At 38.1% G+C, this 21,064-nt stretch overlaps 2 protein-coding genes and 2 non-coding genes across 5 annotated transcripts; 3 read left to right on the plus strand and 1 right to left on the minus strand.

The window, feature by feature from the left end:
* Positions 1-205: 205 nt before the first annotated feature.
* On the plus strand, positions 206-3,921 carry rps27.1 (ribosomal protein S27, isoform 1). Of its 2 annotated transcripts, none has more exons than XM_028598019.1 (4): positions 206-311; positions 985-1,093; positions 1,715-1,825; positions 3,666-3,921. In XM_028598019.1, the coding sequence occupies exons 1-4, from the start codon at positions 306-308 to the stop codon at positions 3,692-3,694; spliced, it is 255 nt and encodes an 84-aa protein (XP_028453820.1). In that variant the 5' UTR covers positions 206-305; the 3' UTR covers positions 3,695-3,921. The 2 variants fall into 2 exon arrangements, with proteins under 2 accessions (XP_028453820.1, XP_028453819.1); XM_028598018.1 differs by lacking the exon at positions 206-311 and adding an exon at positions 321-394.
* Positions 1,391-1,520, plus strand: LOC114568847 (small nucleolar RNA SNORA35). The gene has a single exon (XR_003694344.1). It is a non-coding gene; the product is annotated as a small nucleolar RNA SNORA35 (small nucleolar RNA).
* On the plus strand, positions 3,225-3,354 carry LOC114568846 (small nucleolar RNA SNORA35). Its single transcript, XR_003694343.1, has one exon. It is a non-coding gene; the product is annotated as a small nucleolar RNA SNORA35 (small nucleolar RNA).
* Positions 3,922-4,585: 664 nt separating the features above from the next.
* On the minus strand, positions 4,586-16,816 carry LOC114567747 (small conductance calcium-activated potassium channel protein 1). The gene is made up of 10 exons (XM_028596855.1): positions 16,798-16,816; positions 15,440-16,388; positions 14,978-15,073; positions 14,025-14,324; positions 13,304-13,425; positions 12,732-12,873; positions 12,534-12,644; positions 12,001-12,128; positions 5,070-5,139; positions 4,586-4,927 (listed from the first exon to the last, which is right to left on the minus strand). Exons 2-10 carry the CDS (start codon positions 16,352-16,354, stop codon positions 4,697-4,699), a joined length of 2,115 nt encoding a protein of 704 aa, XP_028452656.1. The 5' UTR covers positions 16,355-16,388; positions 16,798-16,816; the 3' UTR covers positions 4,586-4,696.
* Positions 16,817-21,064: the final 4,248 nt, after the last annotated feature.

The raw sequence follows: 21,064 nt of genomic DNA on the forward strand, positions 1-21,064 counted from the left end.
TTGTATCACTCAGTCAGTTTTTCCCTTTGCTTTTGTAAACTCTTTGGGGTCAATCCAGTTTATATTACCTTAGTTAGACTATAATATTCTATATTCGTACTTATTTGCAATTTTAATAGGAAACAACATAGTATTTAGTAGTTTGCTCAGGACGTAGGGAGCGGGGTGGAGTTTGGACCTCACCAGTATGGCCGCCATGTCCTGTAAAATTCGTCACGTCCGGCTCGTGCTCAAAGGAACCATCGATATCAACCCGTCGCTTCCGGTGATGCCTCCTTTTCGGCAGCGGCTATTTCCTCGCCAACATGCCAGTGAGTATCCACAGGCTATTGTAAAATTACATTTTTACCATTTAATGGAGTGTTGGAGAGCCTCCAAACGGCTCAATGTCTACGTAAGAAATTAGCGATTCGACTGGTGCCAGTTTTAGATGCTTTCGCTGAGTTTTGGGCCCAGTTTTACACAAATAATTGTGCACATTCGGTTTCATTGCGAGAGCATTGTGACACAAGATGGCTGCGCACACACCGCAAACATGGAGCCAGTTCAACGGATGATCTGGACGGGCTCATGCCCCAGAAAAACAAACATTAATAGTCGGAATTTCATCTCGGTTGATGTTGTTAGGTTGATGATTAGGTTAACGTACCACTGATCCTCAAACATTAAGAGAGTCACCTGCGATTGATATAAATGCGTAGCCTTCGTTACCTAATCCAAGTCATGTAGGCCAGTCGAGAAGCCTACGTACTAATGTAGCGGTCGTTTAGCAGGACTAAACGATGCTAACGCATGTTCTATTAAGCCAAGTAATACGTTTAATGTTAACTGACCAGTGTTTGGGTAGCTGCACCGGGATTACCCGTGCGTTATCGTTCATAGTATCGTTAGTTTTAAATCATTAGTCACAGAGTTGATATTTATATTTTCTTTTGGTTCTCTTACTATTTGTTCATTCCCCCTTTTTTATTTTATTAAATGCAGCTCGCAAAAGACTTGTTGCACCCATCCCCTGATGAGGAGAAGAGGAGGCACAAGAAGAAGCGTCTTGTTCAGAGTCCCAACTCTTACTTCATGGATGTGAAATGTCCAGGTACAGTTTTGCTACAAACTAAAGAGCAGGATGACAATGCAGCACATTAAAATCCGGATGCCACATCTTTGTGTATAAGAGCCAGTCCGTTAACTCTGTAAAGATCCATCATGTGCTCATTATTCAGTACACAACTTAATGAACCATTGCTTATCTATCTCAGCCAGTGTGACAAGTAATGTTTTCTAAAAAAGACTTAAGTTTACCAGACTGTTGGCTGATGCTTCAGACCCTGAAAAAGGGGGTTTATTTGTGCATGAATTAAGTACATATGTGAAACATTTTGAAGTGTGTTGGCCGCACTGCCAAGTGACTGGACTTCATCTATCGTGGTCTTCCAATCTCATTCCAGTGCCAGATTGACCTCAGTTTGCAGAAGGGTTGAGCTAGACCACTGGCTCCCCCCTTTCGAAGGCTGAGAACAAATATCTACTCTATAGCAACTGTTTGATACATAGCAATAGTTAGCGTTCTGTAGCTTGTTTAATCTCCATGCAAATGTACTTCATCAGACATTCAGACGTCATTTGGCATAGTTGGTATTAAATCACCTCAGCTTGAGAGTGGTAACATTGGGTTTTGTCAGTGTTGTAACTGGTGCCTTTGTCTGTCTTCTTCCAGGATGCTACAAGATCACGACAGTGTTCAGCCACGCTCAGACAGTCGTGCTGTGTGTTGGCTGTTCAACAGTCCTGTGTCAGCCCACTGGAGGCAAAGCACGTCTCACAGAGGGTCAGTATTAACCTGCAATATACACGTCACTAGTAATATAGTAACTAACATACAGAGTTGAGCTTTTAGTCAAGTTTATTCGTGCAGCACAATATCACTATCCTGACAAGCAAGACCCACATCAAGATGTTAGGTCTGGGAACTCACCATTGACAGGGCTCAATCCGAGGGGCGGGATAAACGGTTGTCTTCCAAATTCCCTCTGCACGTAATAGGATAGCGCTACAACCAGGCAGAGCAACGAAGAAGGAAGAGAAGCTAGTTGATAGATTAAACTGTGGCTGTATCCGGTCGGCAGAACTCCGAACACATCTTCCTTTTTTAAGAATGATTTCTGTGCCCAGCAGCAGCAGCAGCAGCCATAAGCCCGCCCACCGACTCTATACACAATGTGATTGGCCTGACCAGAGTTTGGTTTTTCCAGCTCACAAGTCAACGGCGAGTGCCTAGACCCCCCTGACCGCACATAAAATTTGCTGCCGATAGGGTGTGTCTAGATTTCTAGGCTACAATATCACATATATACTTGACTGTTTTTCCTTGATTCAGGTCATATATCTACCATTTCCAAGTTGCTGAAATATGGTTTTGCTTTTAGGAACTTAAAATGTAGGCTCACCAATTTGTGCCATATTTTATTCATTGTAGCAAGCATTTTCAACAGCAACAGAATGAAAAATAAGTCCCTTCTGTTTTGACGCCCTTAAATTGGCTTTTAGAAATCAGACCACAGATGTTTTTTCTGTAACAGACTCTAATCTCTGCACTATACAAATATTACATAGACAATAAATATATTTCATAGTGGGCTTTCAAGAATTGGTTTAAAACTGAATGTGGTTTGTTAGCTTGAGCCCAAACTATTTTCTTTTGCCTTATCTGCATAGGACTGAAATTACTGTGATAATATTTACGTGTATTGAATTGGTTGCTCTGTAAAACGGTCCTCTTGTTCAGTGGCCTCACACATGCATCATACTGCTTTGTGCTCATGATCAGAACTTGTGAGAAGTGTTCTTTTCTTGGTTTTAAAGGCTGCAATACATGTTTGTTTTGAACTTACGAGACTGTTTGCCTTTACCCACTTAGTTATTATATCCAACTGATGATTATCAAAAAGGTCATTGTGAAAGTGGCAACAGTCAGCCCTAAAATATTGGTATTGAGGTATATGATCAGAAAATTACGTGCTATTTGATTTTTGCCATATCGCCAGGGATGCACAAAGACTTTCAGCCTTGGCTGACAATAAAGTTGTATCGTATATCGCCCAGCCAGTGTGACAAGTAACGTTTTCTAACATAGTTGTTGGCATTTGCCTGACGCTTCAGACCCTGAAAAAAGGGATTATGTCTGCATGAATTGTGTTCATATGTGACACATTTTGGAAGTTTGTTGGCCGCACTGCCAAGTGACTGGACTTCCTCTCTCGTGGTCTTCCAATCTCATTCCAGTGCCAGATTGACCTCAGTTTGCAGAAGGGTTGAGCTAGACCACTGGCTCCCCCCTTTCGAAGGCTGAGAACATAATCTACTTTATAGCTACTTTGTAGTGTAACTCAGGTACTGCTGGTGGCATAGTTAGCATCGTGTAGTTTTGTTTAATCTTAATTAGTTCTTTCAGTCTTTCTGTCAGTTTTGCTTCCACTTTTGAGCCAGGTGTTGCATTAGCTAGTGTCACAACTTAGTGGGAGGTGATGTTGACCTAATCATTCATGATGGGAAATGATGACTCTTGTCTGTATCAGCACTGTGTAGGACAATAGCAGCATGCACTGCCTGCAGTATTTCTGTACTGTAAGGCTTCTCTTTTATCTGACTGTCATTGTCTCCTCTGGCAGGGTGCTCATTCAGGAGGAAGCAGCACTAGCTGTTCTCCCCGGAGCTGAAGGGGAGAGGAGGAGATGGACCGGTTGATATCAGCGCCTTCTGCCTCCTGATATGGGGGCAGGCCCAGCGGTCCGATCTGAAACAAGACCTGAAGACGAACTGGACAGCAGATGGATTTCCACAGTTCATGTCGAAAGATCGGTTGTTGCTGTAATTCCACCCTCCAACCCTGTCTCTCTTAATAAAATATTGTTTTGGCTAAAGGAATGGTTTGTGTGGTTTGTTGAGGGAAAAAAAACAAACTTTACTGTGTGAAACATTGAAACAAAAGCAGTACTTTTATTTTTATTAGAAAGTACTACAGGTTCTTGTGTAAGGTTACGTCTTAATAGTACAAAACCAAACGGTACTTAAATTAATCCAATTTTTATTACATGCTTTTACAGGGAAATCTGCTCACTGACACCAAAACGTTCCAGGTTTATTTTTTGGTCGTTAATGTATAAATTAGGGCTGTGACTAACTGTTTTCATTATCAATTCATCGCAGTATATTCTCAATTAATTCATTATCAGTTGGTCTGTAAAACGGAAAACAAAAAATGGCCATTTATAACAGTCCAAAACCCCAAAATATTTAATTTACTACCATGTAACACCAATAAAAGCTGCAAATCAAATGTACCTTAAATGAGTCATTGCAGCTTTAGTATTGAAACATTTGTTTTTTGGCAGGTTGTTAATTTACTAAGTTTTTTTTTTTTTTTTTTTTTTTTGTCACCCCATGAAAGATGCAACATTTTTCATAAGCAGTAAATTATGAATAATTTCTACATTTTGGTTTTATGGTATTTCCGCTACAGAAAATGGTGCTGCCTGCTTTTTTTTTTTTTTTTTTTTTTTTAAATATAATTTTACGTAACACATCTGTCTACCTCCTCCTCTGTCCAGAAAAATGTCCCAACATGATCATTTTAGCTGCAGTATAGGCATATAACTATATTATATCATCCAGGAGCACATGAGAAGCCTCTTCATCACCTTCAGCCTCTGTCTACGCTCGCACCAGCGGTCTCCGTCTTCACCTCCCTCTCCCTGATGAGGTGGCGGATGGAGGAGTTCTGCGTGGATAGGGTGTTTGAAAGGAGTGGCATCAGGCTCCTGAAGCCCTCTCTCAGCTCCTCCACGTGCTTCTCCAGGCTATGGATGTGTGTGTCCAGCTCCTCCCTGCAGCCCTGCACCTCCGACAGCACGTCATACACGAGGGTTTGCATCTGCATTGATGTCCGTGGTGGTGCACGTAGGTCCATTTAGAGAAGAAGAGAAAGAAACAGGCATCAAGAAATAATTAAAGCTACTTTGTTGAGGTTTTGCCAAGTTGTGATAGAACATGAGGCTATCACTTGCCTCTCTCACCTTGCCCAGGTCCACAAGTGTGCTTCCCTGGTCTGCAAGTATCCTCTTCTCTATCTTCACTTGCCGCAACCTAGGGACATTTTTTTGTGTTAGGTGCTACAGGAGATTAGTATGACATAACTACTTTTATGATATAGAAAAAGTGATAAGAGAAATTTAAAGGGCCAGTTCATCCACATTACCAATAAACAACTCAAACCCAACACATTGTCAACAGTTTTACATAGAGACTTTGTTTGATAGAAAGTAGTTTTAAAAAACTGTTCACAGTCTGTGGATTATTTACATTCTATGCAGTATTTGGTAATCACATTGGAAAAGTGACAAAAGAAGTCATAGTTAAACCATTCAGTATGCATACTAAATACAGTCGAGTTCTGAGTGTGCTGTTGATGGACACACTATTCTCTCACAACACATTGCCCAAAGTAAATGGAGTCACAGCCTGAAAATTGAATTGTTGGTGGTAGTGAAACAGCTCCATCATCTCCTACATCTTAATAGAAATGTTTTGTCTCTTAGTGAAGTTTCACATGTATTGTATCATAGTGTAAAATGTAAAATGGTAAAAACTGTTAACATTTTTGTTTACTAACTGCTAAGATAGCGTACTATGATGAGTAGTATGTAGTGAATACTGTATACAATTGGTATGTAGTATGGATTTGGGACACAGTACCAAGAAGGTTGTAGCAGAAACAAACTGTGAAAGTACTGAACTGGAAACATGGAAATGTCATAAAAAGTCATCGTATAGTATGTCATACAAATGTCATAAAAAAGTCATACTATAGTATGTCGAAAAAAGTCTTAGTATGTTGAAAAAAAAGTCATAGTATAGTATGTCAACAAAGTGAAAGAAAGTCATAGTATGGTATGTCATAAGAAGTCAAAGTATATTATGTTGAAAAAGCGTCATAGTATAGTATGTCGGAAAAAGTCATAAAAAAGTCATAGTTTGTTGAAGAATTGAACCCTCAACCTCCAGGCTTCAGTTTATCTCACTGAGCTCGAAAAAAGTCATAGTATAGTATGTTGAAAAAAGTCGTAATAAATTCTTAATATAGTATGTCGGAAAAAAAGTCATAGTATAGTATGTTGAAAAAAAGTCATAGTATAGTATGTTGAAAAAAATCATAATAAATTCTTAATATAGTATGTCGGAAAAAAAGTCATAGTATGGTGAAGAATTGAACCGTCACCCTCCAATCTTGTATCTATCTCTAGCAGCTTATCTCACTGAGCTCGAAAGTCATAGTATAATATGTCGGAAAAAAAAGTCATAGTATAATATGTCGAAAAAAAGTTATACAGTATGTTGAAAAAAGTCATGAAAAAGTCATACTACAGTATGTCGAAAAAACTCATAAAAAAGTCATAGTATAGTATGTCGGAAAAAAAGTCATAGCATGATGAAGAATTGAACCCTCAACCTCTACTCTTCAATGTATCTCTGTAGCTTATCTCACTGAACTATCTAGAAAGCAACAGCTTAGAGTTGAATTTATGGTTCACATTACTGAAGACAAAAAAGTCGTACAAAATGATAGTTAAGTATGTAGGAAAAAGTCATTAAAAAGTCATAGTATAATATGTCAGAAAAAGTCATAAAAGGTCATAGTATAATATGTCAGAAAAAGTCATAGTATAATATGTCATAAAAAGTCATAGTATGTCATAAAAAGTCATAGTATAATATGTCATAAAAAGTCATAGTATAATATGTCATAAAAAGTCATAGTATAATATGTCATAAAAAGTCATAGTATAATATGTCATAAAAAGTCATAGTATAATATGTCATAAAAAGTCATAAAAAGTTATAGAATAATAAGTCATAAAAAGTCATAGTATGTCATAAAAAGTCATAGTATAATATGTCATAAAAAGTCATAGTATGTCATGAAAAGTCACAGTATAATATGTCATAAAAAGTCATAGTATGTCATGAAAAGTCACAGTATAATATGTCATAAAAAGTCATAAAAAGTTATAGAATAATAAGTCATAAAAAGTCATAGTATGTCATAAAAAGTCATAGTATAATATGTCATAAAAAGTCATAGTATGTCATGAAAAGTCACAGTATAATATGTCATAAAAAGTCATAGTATGTCATAAAAGGTCATAGTATAATATGTCATAAAAAGTCATACTATAATATGTCATAAAAAGTCATAGTATAATGTCATAAAAAGTCATAGTATAATATGTCATAAAAAGTCATAATCTAATATGTCATAAAAAGTCATAGTATAATGTCATAAAAAGTCATAGTATAATATGTCAAAAGAGTCATAGTATAATATGTCATAAAAAGTCATAATATAATATGTCATAAAAAGTCATAGTATAATATGTCATAAAAAGTCATAATATAATATGTCATAAAAAGTCATAGTATATGTCATAAAAAGTCATAGTATAATATGTCATAAAAAGTCATAGTATGTCATAAAAAGTCATAATATAATATGTCACAAAAAGTCATAGTATAATATGTCATAAAAAGTCATAGTATATGTCATAAAAAGTCATAAACAGTTATAGAATAATAAGTCATAAAATGTCATAGTATGTCATAAAAAGTCATAGTATAATATGTCATAAAAAGTCATAGTATGTCATGAAAAGTCATAGTATAATATGTCATAAAAAGTCATAGTATAACATGTCATAAAAAGTCATAGTATAATATGTCATAAAAAGTCATAGTATAATATGTCATAAAAAGTCATAGTATGTCATAAAAAGTCATAATATAATATGTCATAAAAAGTCATAATATAATATGTCATAAAAAGTCATAGTATAATATGTCATAAAAAGTCATAGTATAATATGTCATAAAAAGTCATAGTATGTCATAAAAAGTCATAATATAATATGTCATAAAAAGTCATAGTATAATATGTCATAAAAAGTCATAATATAATGTCATAAAAAGTCATAGTATAATATGTCAAAAGAGTCATAGTATGTTGAAAGAGTCATTGTATGTTGAAAGAGTCATAGTATGTTGAAAGAGTCATAGTATGTTGAAGAATTGAACCCTTAACCTGTAATCCTCAATTCATTTCTAACAGTTTATCTCACTGAGCTATTTGTGAAGCTCTAAAAGCAATGGTTCTGAGTTGTATTTATCATTCACATTACTGAAGATAAAAAGTTGTACAAAATCATAGCTTAGTATGTAGGAAAAAGTCATAACAAAAACATAGTATAGTATGTCATAAAAAGGTCTTAGTATAGTATGTAGGAAAAAAAGTTATAGTATAGTATGTCATAAAAGTAAGAGTATGTTGAAGAATTCAATCGCTAATCTTCAATGTATTTCTAGCAGTTTAGCTCACTGAAATATCTGTGAAACTCCCAAAATAATGGTTCAGAGTTGTATTTATGGTTCACATTACTGAAGACAAAATAAATACAAAATACAAAAATACAAAATTATAGGTTAGTATGTAGGAAAAAGTCATAAAAGGTCATAGTATAGTATGAAGAAGTGAAGAAGTCATAATATAGTATGTCAAAAAAATAAGAATAAGATGAAGAATTGAACCTTGAATTGAATTGACATTATGTTGAAAATATCACAGATTCATGTCCCCCAGGTATTGATCCTGATAGCACTATACAAGTGGATGAATCTGAAAATGTTTTCTGTAGGATAACATGTAGTACTAGTATTATTCCAGTAACGTGTAGTACTAGTACTATTCCAGTAACATGTAGTACTAGTACTATTCCAATTATAATCAACAACAGACCACACAAAGTGGTGAATAGAGGGGCAATACTTAACAACCTAATTGGAATTAAAACTACCACTGCAATGATGGAAAAGGATAGGAAAATTAGATGTGGATTACTAAATATCAGATATTTGTCTTCTAAAGCAGTACTAGTAAATGAATTGATATCTGATAATCAAATTGATCTATTCTGTCTTACTGAAACCTGGCTGGGCCATGAAGAATATGTTAGTCTAAATGAAGCCACCCCTCCCAGTCATATTAATACTCAAATTCCTAGAGGCTCAGGCCGAGGAGGGGGAGTTGCAGCCATATTTGATTCAAGCCTGTTAATTAACCCTAAACCCAAACTAAATTATAACTCTTTTGAAAGCCTTGTTCTTAATCTTCAACATCCAACACGGAAATCAGAACAGCCAATTATATTTGTTGTTGTCTACCGAGCTCCAGGTCCGTATTCTGAATTTTTATCTGAATTCTCAAAGTTTTTATCATGTGTAGTCCTTAAATCAGACAAAGTACTTATTGTAGGTGATTTTAATATCCATGTGGACGTTGACAGCAATAGCCTTACTACTGCTTTCAACTCATTACTGGATTCAATCGGTTTCAGACCTTGTGCTGGCATATGGTATTGAAATTGAGGATTTAATAATATTTCCGCAGAATCTGGTATTATCAGATCATTTTTAATTACTTTTGAATTCTTGCTACCTGACCATACTAAACCAGATAATAGCTTCTACACTAGATTCCTATCTGACAGTGCTATAGCTAAATTTAAGGAAAGTATTCCTACAGCATTCCAGTCTATGTCGTGCCTTAACATAACAGAGGACCTCTATGTTAACCTCAGTCCCTCTCAAATTGATACATTTGTAGACGGTGCTACAACTTGCCTACGGACGACCTTAGACTCTGTCGCTCCTCTCAAAAAGAAGACGATAAAGCAAAGGAAAATAGCTCCTTGGTATAACTCCCAAACTCGCAAATTAAAACAAATCTCGCGAAACCTCGAAAGTAAGTGGCGCTCCACCAAAGTGGAAGAATCCCGTTTGGAATGGCAAGAAAGTCTCAAAACCTATAGGAAGGCCCAATAAAGCCAGATCAGACTAATACTCATCATTAATAGAAGAAAACAAGAACAACCCAAGGTTTCTTTTCAGCACTGTAGCCAGGCTGACAGATAGTCACAGCTCTACTGAGCCATCTATTCCTCTAGCACTGAGTAGTGATGACTTCATGAGCTTCTTTAATGATAAAATTATAACAATTAGAGATAAAATGCATCATCTTTTGCCCTTAACTTCTAACAGTTCATCTTTAAATGCAGGACCGCTAGAAAGAACGACGAGTCCCGACATATACTTAGACTGCTTTTATCCTATAGACCTTCAACAATTAATGTCAAAGATATCTTCAGCTAAGCCGTCTACCTGTCTCTTAGACCCCATCCCAACGAGGCTATTCAAAGAAGCGTTACCCGTGGTAAACACTTCACTACTAGATATGATCAATATGTCCTTATTAACAGGTTATGTACCGCAGTCATTTAAAATTGCTGTGATAAAACCTCTTCTGAAAAAACCCACCCTAGATCCATGCGCGGAGTTTGCGGGGGGGCAGGGGGAGCACTGCCCCCCCTGGTAGCTGAAACGGGTAATTGCATTGTTTCAAAAATGAGTGGAATAATTACTTCTGACATAACCAGATATTTTATAAATACTTTAAAAACACAAAACAACTAAATGGGGATAGGTAATACATCTGATTTCATATACTGCTTTAGTAAAAATAATATTTTTTCAGGGCTCTGCCTCTCACCTGAGACCATTGTCGACGCATATGCAGGACGCAAAAAACAATAATTTGTTGCACTAGTCGGGACATCTTACCGTGCCAACGTTACAATAAAGGTTGCCTAAATGCCATGTATATTCATTTTCTGTCAGCTTACTAATTGAATGCGCGTTTTGTGTAGATTTGGACTTTGATACGTTTTATTCCACTTTGTTTAAACGGCGAAGTTCACCTCGTTCACCTGTTTGGAGCTGACTGGTGAATGTGACGCGCGTATAGGCCTTGCTGGATACACCGTGACTCTGTTTGTGAATCTACTGATCACTGTGGATGACTTGTTTTCATGTCATTGGATTACGGCAAAATACTGATCTTTTTTCTTAACGTGTTTTAACGTTTTATGGTGCGATTGCGCTTGGTTTCAACCTCAACCTTGAATTGTTATTAAATCTTCTGGAGCTTATCTCAATTAGCTATTTGTGAAGCCCATGATGCACTGGTTCAGAGTTGTATTTATAATTCCCATTACTGAAGACAAAAAAGTCGTACAAAGCCATAGTTTAGTAGTTCGAAAAAAGTCATAAAAAAGTCTTAGTATAGTATGTCTAAAAAAAGTCATAAAAATGTCATGGTATAGTATGTCAATAAAAAGTCATAGTATAGTATGTTGGAAAGAAGTATAGTATGTATAAAAAGTCATAATATGTTGAAGAATTGAACCCTCACCCTGAAATCTTGAATTTATCTCTAGCAGCTTATCTTGCTGAGCTCGAAAAAAAGTAATAGAAAGTCTTAATATAGTATGTCTAAAAAAGTCATAAAAAAGTCATAGTATAGTAGGACCAAAAAAAGACATAGTCATAAAAATGCCATAAAAATGTCATAAAAAGTCATAGTATAGTATTTCAAAAAAAATCATAGTATAATATGTCATAAAAAAGTCATAAAAAGGTCATAGTATAATATGTCATAAAATATCATAAAAAAGTAATAGTATAGTATGTCATAAAAATGCCATAAAAATGTCATAAAAAGTCATGGTATAGTATGTCATGAATAGGTCATAGTATAATATGTCATTAAAAAAAATCATGAAAAGTCATAGTATAGCATGTCATAAAAATATAATAAAAAGTGATAGAATAATATGTCATAACAAGTTATAATCATTTTATTATTTGAAATGTACTTTTTCATGATGTTTACCAGGATGCAAAACTAATTTTATTTTATATGAAAATAAAGGTTTTATAGGCATTGATTGATAAACTGGTGGTTATTATAGATATAGCACATGTAGCAAATAAAATGAAAAGGCAGGTCTATCTCGCACTGTGACAGTACAGAAACGGCTCTATGAGGGTAAAGTGTCTTACTGGTGGATGGCCAGAAGCAACTGCCGCTGGTGCATGCGGACTCTGGTCTGGTCTCTTTCTCTTGACAGCTTAGTGTGTTTGTAGATAAGCCAAGTCTCTCTCAGCACATTTGCTGCTGCAATTTTTATCTAGTGAAAGGATGTAGAAAATCACTAGCAAAAAACAACAGCAACATAATGTGTTTAACCCAGTGTACTACAATAATTTAGTCCCATACTCACCTTTAAACCAGATTTTTCCTAATACAAGAGGAAATCTGCTTGTGGGGTGAGATAATTCAGCTGTTTTCCAATAAAAGTTCTCTGGTTTTAGGCTTTTCTAAAAATTAACATGCTGCTGGAATATTCTGTAAACAATGAGTTGACATGTGTTATCTGATGCGTGCTAGGATAAAACGGCACACTAAGCTGTTATGATACAAAAAAAAGACGTATTCATAGTCTGACTGTGCAGAATCACTCTCACTTTTGGGCCTATTTAAATAACATTAATATGTGCTATAAAGCCACACTGAGGGAAACATTGGTATTTACCCTCTTGGAGATGTGGGAGTCCATCATGAAGTTGTGAACATGTTTCTCTGCTCTGGTCAACTCCAGCTTCCTGGCAACCACCGCCACGACCAGGACTGTGCAGCCAGCTCCCTGTGAGAGTCAGAATTACTCACTTTTATCATGATCAAGATTTGACTTCCGCTTGTTATAGAGAAATCTATCAACCTTCTGTCTCACCATTATCCCAGTGAGGAGGCAGATGCTGCGACCACAGTAGGTGTGAGGCACCACGTCTCCATAACCGATGGACAAGAAAGTGACGGAGACCATCCACAAGGCTTCCATGTAGTTGCTACTCAGGTCCCTGTAGTTGTGGTGTCTGTAGGAATAAAAGGGATATTATATTTCCATGTAGCTTATATTTAGTCTTTTCCTGGTCTTAAATGCTGCTTTACTGAACTTTATCTGACTGCTGTAGGTGAATAATCAATGTCTGCTCTACTTTCCCGTTACTGATTATTTCTTTCCTTACCCACTTCTAGATTACATTGCATTTTGTATTAAAACACCAACATTCAATATAAAAAACCTTACATTATCAATATCAAGTTAAGATCAAGTGATATTTGATCTCTATATTTAAACAGAGCAAACATTAGATTTGTTGCTGCAGTAGAAACATTAAAGTAATACTGTGTATCTGACAATATTTGGATGATGATTAAATATCTAAACATACTATGATGTAGGCCTTGGGCACTAAAGACACCACTACAGATGGAGCAGTAGACAGCTATATCATCACATACCTCTCACAAACATGTAAGCCCCATGCTGCCACAATCCACAGAGAGACGCTGAAAATCATCAGCACAGTCCCGGGGTAGGTGGTCATTAGTGTTTTCCCCACAAACCGGGTGTTGAAGTGTATCTAAAGATCAAAAACGAGATGCATTTGCGTCATGATTTTTATAGTAGGTAGGGGCCTACTTTGCCCGACTATTTAGGATAGCACCTGTCAGATTATGATTATATAATACATAAGACATGAGGGATAAGAAAACTTGTTCTCAATCTGGCTTGATACATGGATAGAAGGTTTGGCATTGCGGTGGGGAGACAAAGGTCATTTTCATCACTCTTAAATCGCATTTATAAGCGAGGGGAATAGCCGGGTGCATATTATCAACTGTGGAAAAGAAACCAGACAAGCAAAGGAGAGCTAGTCAGGGACATAACCAGCATGTAAAACCACTGGGATTCATGGGGGTGAAACTGTGATAGTCACACCTCAATTGTCACACCTCTACAGACCCCTCGGCCCACCTAGACATAAGACATAAACAAATGTGGATGAAATTTTAATAAGGGAAGCTCAGCCCAAATCACTTTCCAAAATATAGACATTAATATTCAATGAATAATGCCCCTTAGCAGACTTATGCCCATTTTTTTTTTAAATCATATCAAAATAGATATTTAAAAGTGTAATGATCTCATCATAACAGCAGCCCACGGGTGGCCTCCCACCTTGTTGAGCGCTCCAATGCTGCGAGATGCGGTGTCAGTGAAGAGGCGGCTGTGCAGCATCATGGACCGGCCCAGCAGGTAGAGTCTAAGGAACATGGGAAGAGCCAGCATGATCTCTAGCTCTGTCTCCAAAAGAGTCAGGGGAGTTGTGGAGTGCTGGAAGGTCTGCTGGAAGTACGCCATCAGACCCACCGGATAGGGGTGAATGGCCACCACTGCTAGCTCCAGGGCTACCAGAGCCAAACGGTCTGATGTCATGGCAATCCGCCAATCCTCTGCACCAATGTCGTGAACGTAGAGCTACCAGAGAGTGGAAAGTGGAGTGCAAATAAGCATCTTACTTGGGGATTGAAGATAAATCTGGAGGCTCACAAGATAATTAAATGGGACCTTAAATGGGATCTTATTTTGTTTATTGGTTTAGGAAGTACCACTGGATGTCTGGAAAACGTTGTATTACAACCTTTGTGGCTCCAGAGGGAGCTCTGGTTCTTCTGCTCTTTCAAAACCGCCCATCATGAGTCAAACAATGTTAAAAGAAAAATATATATTTCTGTTTCACACAATGATTTTAATTTTTTCTGACTTTCCTTTTAAATGTTGCTTCCTCCTTGTAAAATATTCCTCGAAAAAATATTTCAAATAAAACAAACACTTTTTGGTTTGCTCACAGTGCCATAACTTATGATGAGTGGGCTTAAGTAGACTTTGCTCAATTTTAGAAGGCCACCAGACCAAAAATGTTGGGAACCACTGTTGAATTTGTAGAAACTTTAGTTCCTAACAATTGGACCATTTTCACTTCTCCCATGAAATGACTATCCAGAAAATGCAAATGTGGACTGCGTTTTATCACAGATTTACAGAAAATCTTAAAATTTGAGAGAATGTCCTTGGAGGAAACCAAAAACAAAAACAAAACCTGATTGCATAATTATAAACAGATACGTTACCTGAATCTCACAGCAGTGGTACGCTATGATGAGGCCCAGCAGGATGACCGTAGAAAAACTGATGATAGACTTGAGAGTGAGGGAGTAGACAGAGCTCTGTGGGAAACACACAGATAAACACACACAAATATAACATCATTGTCAAGCTCCATAATAATCTATGAAAAGGCATCAGTGATCCTCTGTAACCTTATAATCTTACATATATTTAGACAATCCATTTGCATTATGGAATGAACATAATCTTATGGTTGTTCTGTGCATTTTCCTGCAGTTGGTGGGAGATAAATTCTCATACTGACTCAACAGATTTTCCAGTATGGGCAAATTATAAAGATCATGTGGGGAAAAAGGGAGACAAATTAAGTGTGCAGTGTGATTTCATTACTTTTTTATCTTGCAAAACTTTTACATTCCCATTTTTCAAAGGATTTCTCAGGGCCTCAGTCTGGTCTTTCTGACCTTGGTGTAGACGCTCCAGGAGAGTTCTGTTTCCATCACCATCAGCACCATCCCGAAAATCCCCACCGCCAGGGCGCAGTCGTTCAACTGCTGCCTCCTCAAAAACAGAGCCCTCCTGTGGACCAGCCGCCAGCCGATGTTGTGGGTTTTCCAGTACGAGTCATCCTTGGCATCCTCCTTGGCATCCTCCTTGGCATCCTCCTTGGCATCCTCCTTGGCATCCTGCTTGGCGTTCTCGTGTTTTGGGCTGGTCTGGGAATTGGGATTGGGGTTTGGACTGGGACTTTCGGCTCCTGGCAGAAGGCCTTTAGCCTCACTCAGGTCCTGGCAATGCTGGAACATCTCATTGTGTGACTGGAAGTCATCATCTTTGCTGGTGATGATGATCTCTGGGAGACTCTGGCGGTCGTGCATCTCCAAAGAAATGTTGCTTGACTTGCGTTGCCCTTTGCCCTCAACATCCTTGATGTCTAAGTGTGACCTGCAGGGGACCTTAAAGGTTGAGCCGCAGGGAGAAATGTGGACGTCAGTGAGAGAGGTGACTTTCTCCTGGAGTCTGTTAGCTCCTGTGGTTTTGGCCTTGCACTGGTGATTACACTCCTTGTGTGCTGGATGTTTAGTAATCCTCCCTGACCTTTTCTCACATTTCTTCTCTTTGCCTTTGTCTTTCTTCTTGTTGGAGCGAGGTGAAGGTGTGACATAGAGGTGGCCGTTGTATAAAGGTGTGGTGGCCATGGCCTGGGTTCTGTCCAGCCACACGGTGTGATCAGCTGATGTTTGGACTGTGTGGTGTATCCCACACTGCGGAGAGCAGGCCTGAGGTGGAGGAGCCATCCTTGGCGGGAGGAGGGGGCGCTGGTCCGCCACATCGTCTCCATCCACCACTGACAAGTTCATAGAGGGGGAGTGCTCCATGGTGAGAGGGTTTACAGGTGATGATTCACCGAATCTTTTTAAGAGGTTTGAAAAGAGAAGAGAGAGAGAGAGAGAGAGAGAGAGAGAGAGAGGACAATAATATTAGAGGTTTAACAGACCAGAAAAGCATTGTGAAATAAAACTACAGCTAAAAGAAAAAATTAATTAGTATTTTTGTCATCAGAGAAGATTTCCAATTTTTTTTATACCTGTGAAATTAATTGAGCTCACGCTCATTAATTATTCTTAATTGTATTATTTTGTATTTATAAGTCAATCATATGATTTTAAAATTATGGAAAATCTAAAGAGCAACAAAATAATCCTAAATAATTTGGCCAATCACAACTGTTTGTTGTAAATCACATTAATTAAGATTTAGTCACAAAGTATGCTGCTCAAAAATGTTAAAATCCTTTCCACACAGCTCTCTTTATTCTTACCTTTAAGTCAGGTTTTCCAGTCTGCGAAGAAGAAGAAAAGGCCTTAACTCTTTCAACAACTGTTATATCTGGAAAATTAAATTCAATCTTCGTGTGGTCCTGAAGGTCACATCTGACTGAGTCACAAAGAGATCCTCCAAATAAAATCCTGTTGCAACTTGGACTCAAACACACTACTTTTATTAAGAAGTTCAAAATTTTAACTATAAAAACTAATCAAGCTGCAACACCAATGGGCTTCAGCGTGATCAGATCAAAACATAACAAATGTCCCTGCTCTGGATGCATAAACTTTGCAGCAATCCATTAGCAGCCTCAGCATCACAAAGCCCCTCCCACAGATTCAAGCAGAGGTTATGAACCTCTCCTGCATATGACGACATATAGGGTAAATACCCGGTGGATATCCATTACATTTTCAAGCATTGTACAATTGTCCACAATCAGGGCATCTTCCTTAAAGCTGGAGGGGCTTAATGACTGCAAAGTCTCTAAATTGCAGATGTTGCATGGAGAAAAGGCAAAGAATGAGTCAATGTGTCTGTTTTTTAGCTGCGATTGTGTGTGTGTGTGTGTGTGTGTGTGTGTGTGTGTGTGTGTGTGTGTGTGTGTGTGTGTGTGTGTGTGTGTGTGTGTGTGTGTTTTGGGGGCATTTGCTTATACATGGGTGCCCTGGTGTCAAAAAAACAGTCTGATAAGAAATGCTATTAAATCACTCTTCATTTGTAATATCATCAGTTGCAAGTTGGTGATACAAACTTTATTTCTTTTAAATAAATCTAATCTTCAAAAGAGAATAACGGTCCTCAAAATCAATTCAGCAGATTAGTACTGCAGATTAATCAAGTGAGACAGATATCTGATACTTATGAGCTTATGAATCAAATATGTCACTACTTAAGCGAACAATAAGCACAGGATGGGGTAGAGTATTAAGCATTAAAGTCATAACAATGACATTCAGCATCATTTATTTATCGAAATCCTTGTGACAGATGGGTCTACACATATTAGAGCTCCCTCCAAATGGAAAGACCTTAGGAGCAAAGGCGTGGGCAGAGCAAATCCGGATAGTAGCGGGATAAAGAAAGGCATTATCTAATCTGAAGACAACATGTATAGAGGGAGACGGAGGGTAGAAAGGGGATGTGGCTGTGCACAGGTGGGAGAGCAAATTGTGGCGGTCTGATCAGACAGTCTGACGTCCCTTTGGATGTAAAACAGATTAATTATGCTAAAACTACTATGTTCTACTCAGATACTTAGCCAGATGCTGCTGTCTAGATATTTTGTTTTTATATTCTGCAGGCAGGAAGCTCCCAACTGTCTGTGCCTCAGTGCGTGACTGTCAACACTACAAACCTTTGCGGATGGTAGCTGGAAAATACAGACCATATCTCACATCCTTGCAGAGAACTAGATCCTAAAATATGACTATTTGGTCTGCTGAAGCAAGACTCTGCTCTGCTTTGGTGATAAAGATTATGAATGTTCTTAAATTAAGGTGTCCTTTTAATAACAAGGCGCTGAAAGGATATATGAACATCTGCAAGGCTTCAAATTAATTCAAACCTCCAGCCAAGTGCTTATAAATCCTGGCGGCTGTAGCTGGTAGCTAAGTATGTCAATTCTTCTTGCCTCTGTGGCTGGTAGCCAGCGCATTTTCAATTAGTCTCTTCTATTGCAAATCATTCTCTGCCTGCTAAGAAAGTGAAATTAAACTGGAATATTTTGAGTCCACAAATTGCTTTTGCTGGTAAATGGCAAATCTGTTTTATGCCCTGAATCTTTAGTGCGTTTCATCTTCTCGTATTAATTACTTCAGTCTGATCTGTTAAGACGCACTGGTCAAAAGATAAAGAATGACCTTAAGGAGGCAAACAGCAGTAAGAAATGTTTGTGTTTAAAGGTCAAAAGTCACAATAATGGTTTAAGGAATAGTTTGACATTTTGGGAAATGTGCTTATTTGCCAAGAGTTAGAAAAGAAAATTATTTTATGCCTCTCAAGAGATAATGGCAAGGAAAAATATCCATGACCAGAAATAAAGAATATAACATTATAATGAACCTTTCACAATAATCTCTAACAAGCACTTTTTCATCTTAAGCCATAAATGGGTAAAAAGGTTGAATTTGAATTTCTTCCATTTCTCATAGGCTATATGTAAACAAATTCAGACCACTAATTTGAAACACAGTATTCCAATCATTTCCATCCCTTAGCATTTATATTAAACAACCCAAACCTATTTTTAAAGTAGGCCTACAGCTGTGTTTGAATTTAACAAATCTATCCAAGAACAATTGTTCTCAAATAAGTCCTGTTAGTGGAGAACAAATACTGTATAATCCATTAGACTACATAAACGGCTTCAAGTCTAATTCCTCATTTGAAGCTACCACTAGAAAATTGTTATTGTGAGGTTGCCAGGCAACCAGCAGAGACTCTGGGAAATCACTAGCCTGGATGCCAGCCGAATTTAGCCCCGCCCACAAAATTTGAGGTCGGGAAGTTCACATTCTGACTAGAATCTGAGTATGACCATGTCAGGCTAGGAAATCACTGCATTTGGCCAAGAAATAGTCTGATGCATTAGCCTGACGTGGTCATACTCAGATTCTAGTTCTATTCAAACTTCCCAACCTTGAATTTTGTTGGTGGGGCTAAGTTCGGCTGGCATCCAGGCTACTGATGCATAGCTAATCCACTGTAAAACCATAACTGGTTAGGCTATTTCTATTTTCTACACTTCAGTTTTTTGTATGGAAGACCTAACACGTTAACTAATGTGCTAATGTTAACTAAGGTGGATTGTATTACCTCTGAACAGAGCCAGGGAGGCTGTCTACCCCTGTGTCCAGTCGTTATGCTAAGCTAAGCATTTTTTTTCCTTTATTCACCAGTGTAGAAATGGGGGGAGTGAATGAGAGGGGTAACCTGCAGTGTGCAACAAAGTTCACACAGCTGGAATCGAAACCCAGACCTGGGCGGTCCTCCTGCCTGTAGGACACATGAGAGCTGGCGGCTCGAGGCTACATTAGCCACTATTAGCTATTAGCATATAGAATGTATGACCAAACTCTCATGGTGAGTTACATTGTGGATAACGTAAACAGCAGGCTTTGACAAGAAAGAAGAACGTGCAGAAAAAAAAGACAATATATCTGGTTTTGCCTCATCTACAATGTTATAGAATTGCAATGCTAAATGGAGAAGGGAAACGTTACTCTTTTAAGATTTCACACCATAAAAGTTTATTGGACAACAGTCTACTTCTGTCTAACTGCTACAGAGCTGGCTGGGGCAGGATTTAATTGTCTATTAGAAGAAAACATAATCTACTCAACTCCATTCAACACAAAAAGTCCACTCTGACAAATCAGAAGTCACAGGCAACAGTCAAGTGAATGTATGTGCCGGTTTTGTCGATAACAGCCTATTAAGTGGAGGAGACGTGTCAGCGTAGGAGTAGGCCTGATCCAATCAGCCAAGTAATTAAAAACACAAAGCACAGCAAGCCCTGATGGCTGATGGTTGATGGCTGCATTGTCAGGGACAGCATTTAGCATTTAGCACACAGGGATGAGCTGTAGTCATGCCAGGTCAGAGCCATGGCCATCACCACTGCTGTGCAATTAGAATCACAATCAGGATCAGCAAATGTGCAGTGAGTGGTCTGTGGCACAATATTACTGTCCACATGATGGTCACAATCCTCATTCTCTTCCTCCAACTGTCATCATCACTGATATGGCTTTAATCCACACACCCTGCTCAGTGTTTTCATTCATCTGCCTGTATTGTTTCCTAATTAGTCTTTTTACAGCATTGGCTTTCATTATCTTCTCGTTTCATTTCGCCCGGTTTCTATCTCGTTAATTAACACCATGACCTCACTCCTGCCAGTGTTGCTGAGCTCCAGCCAGCATGCAGTTGGAAAAACAAACCACCAGGTGTCACCCACGCCTCAGTGCCTCCAATCTGTATTTTTATGAACCCTAAAGAATTTTGTTTTCAGGCTGTGTCACACTGGTGCTTGGCGCAGGGAGCAAGGAGCTTTTTTTCCTTCTTTCACGAGATGAACTCAAAGTCAATTTTGCACACGCTTAAGCAGCAATATAGCCGGGATGCAGCAGCAGCAGCCGCAGCAGCAGCAACAGGATGCGTCTCCTCTGATGATACATTGCTGATGCACATTTTATGTCCTCGCTCCATGCTTGATGCAGTTTTCTCAGCTTTAACCAGTGACTTAGCCATCCTTCTTT

The sequence above is a fragment of the Perca flavescens genome, chromosome 14 (assembly GCF_004354835.1).
Source record: "Perca flavescens isolate YP-PL-M2 chromosome 14, PFLA_1.0, whole genome shotgun sequence".
Taxonomy (NCBI): Eukaryota; Metazoa; Chordata; class Actinopteri; order Perciformes; family Percidae; genus Perca; species Perca flavescens.

What these genes read in the sequence shown, in the direction of transcription:
- rps27.1 (XM_028598018.1), top strand. Translation starts at nt 356, where the DNA reads ATGGAGTGTTGGAGAGCCTCCAAACGGCTCAATGTCTAC. An exon ending in CATGGATGTGAAATGTCCAG is followed by an intron (nt 1,094 to 1,714) that starts GTACAGTTTTGC and finishes GTCTTCTTCCAG; the next exon opens with GATGCTACAAGATCACGACA. An exon ending in CAAAGCACGTCTCACAGAGG is followed by an intron (nt 1,826 to 3,665) that starts GTCAGTATTAAC and finishes CTCCTCTGGCAG; the next exon opens with GGTGCTCATTCAGGAGGAAG.
- LOC114567747 (XM_028596855.1), bottom strand. Translation starts at nt 16,354, where the DNA reads ATGGAGCACTCCCCCTCTATGAACTTGTCAGTGGTGGATGGAGACGAT. An exon ending in ACCACTGCTGTGAGATTCAG is followed by an intron (nt 14,325 to 14,977) that starts GTAACGTATCTG and finishes ACTCTCTGGTAG; the next exon opens with CTCTACGTTCACGACATTGG. An exon ending in ACTCCCACATCTCCAAGAGG is followed by an intron (nt 12,129 to 12,533) that starts GTAAATACCAAT and finishes TCCTTTCACTAG; the next exon opens with ATAAAAATTGCAGCAGCAAA.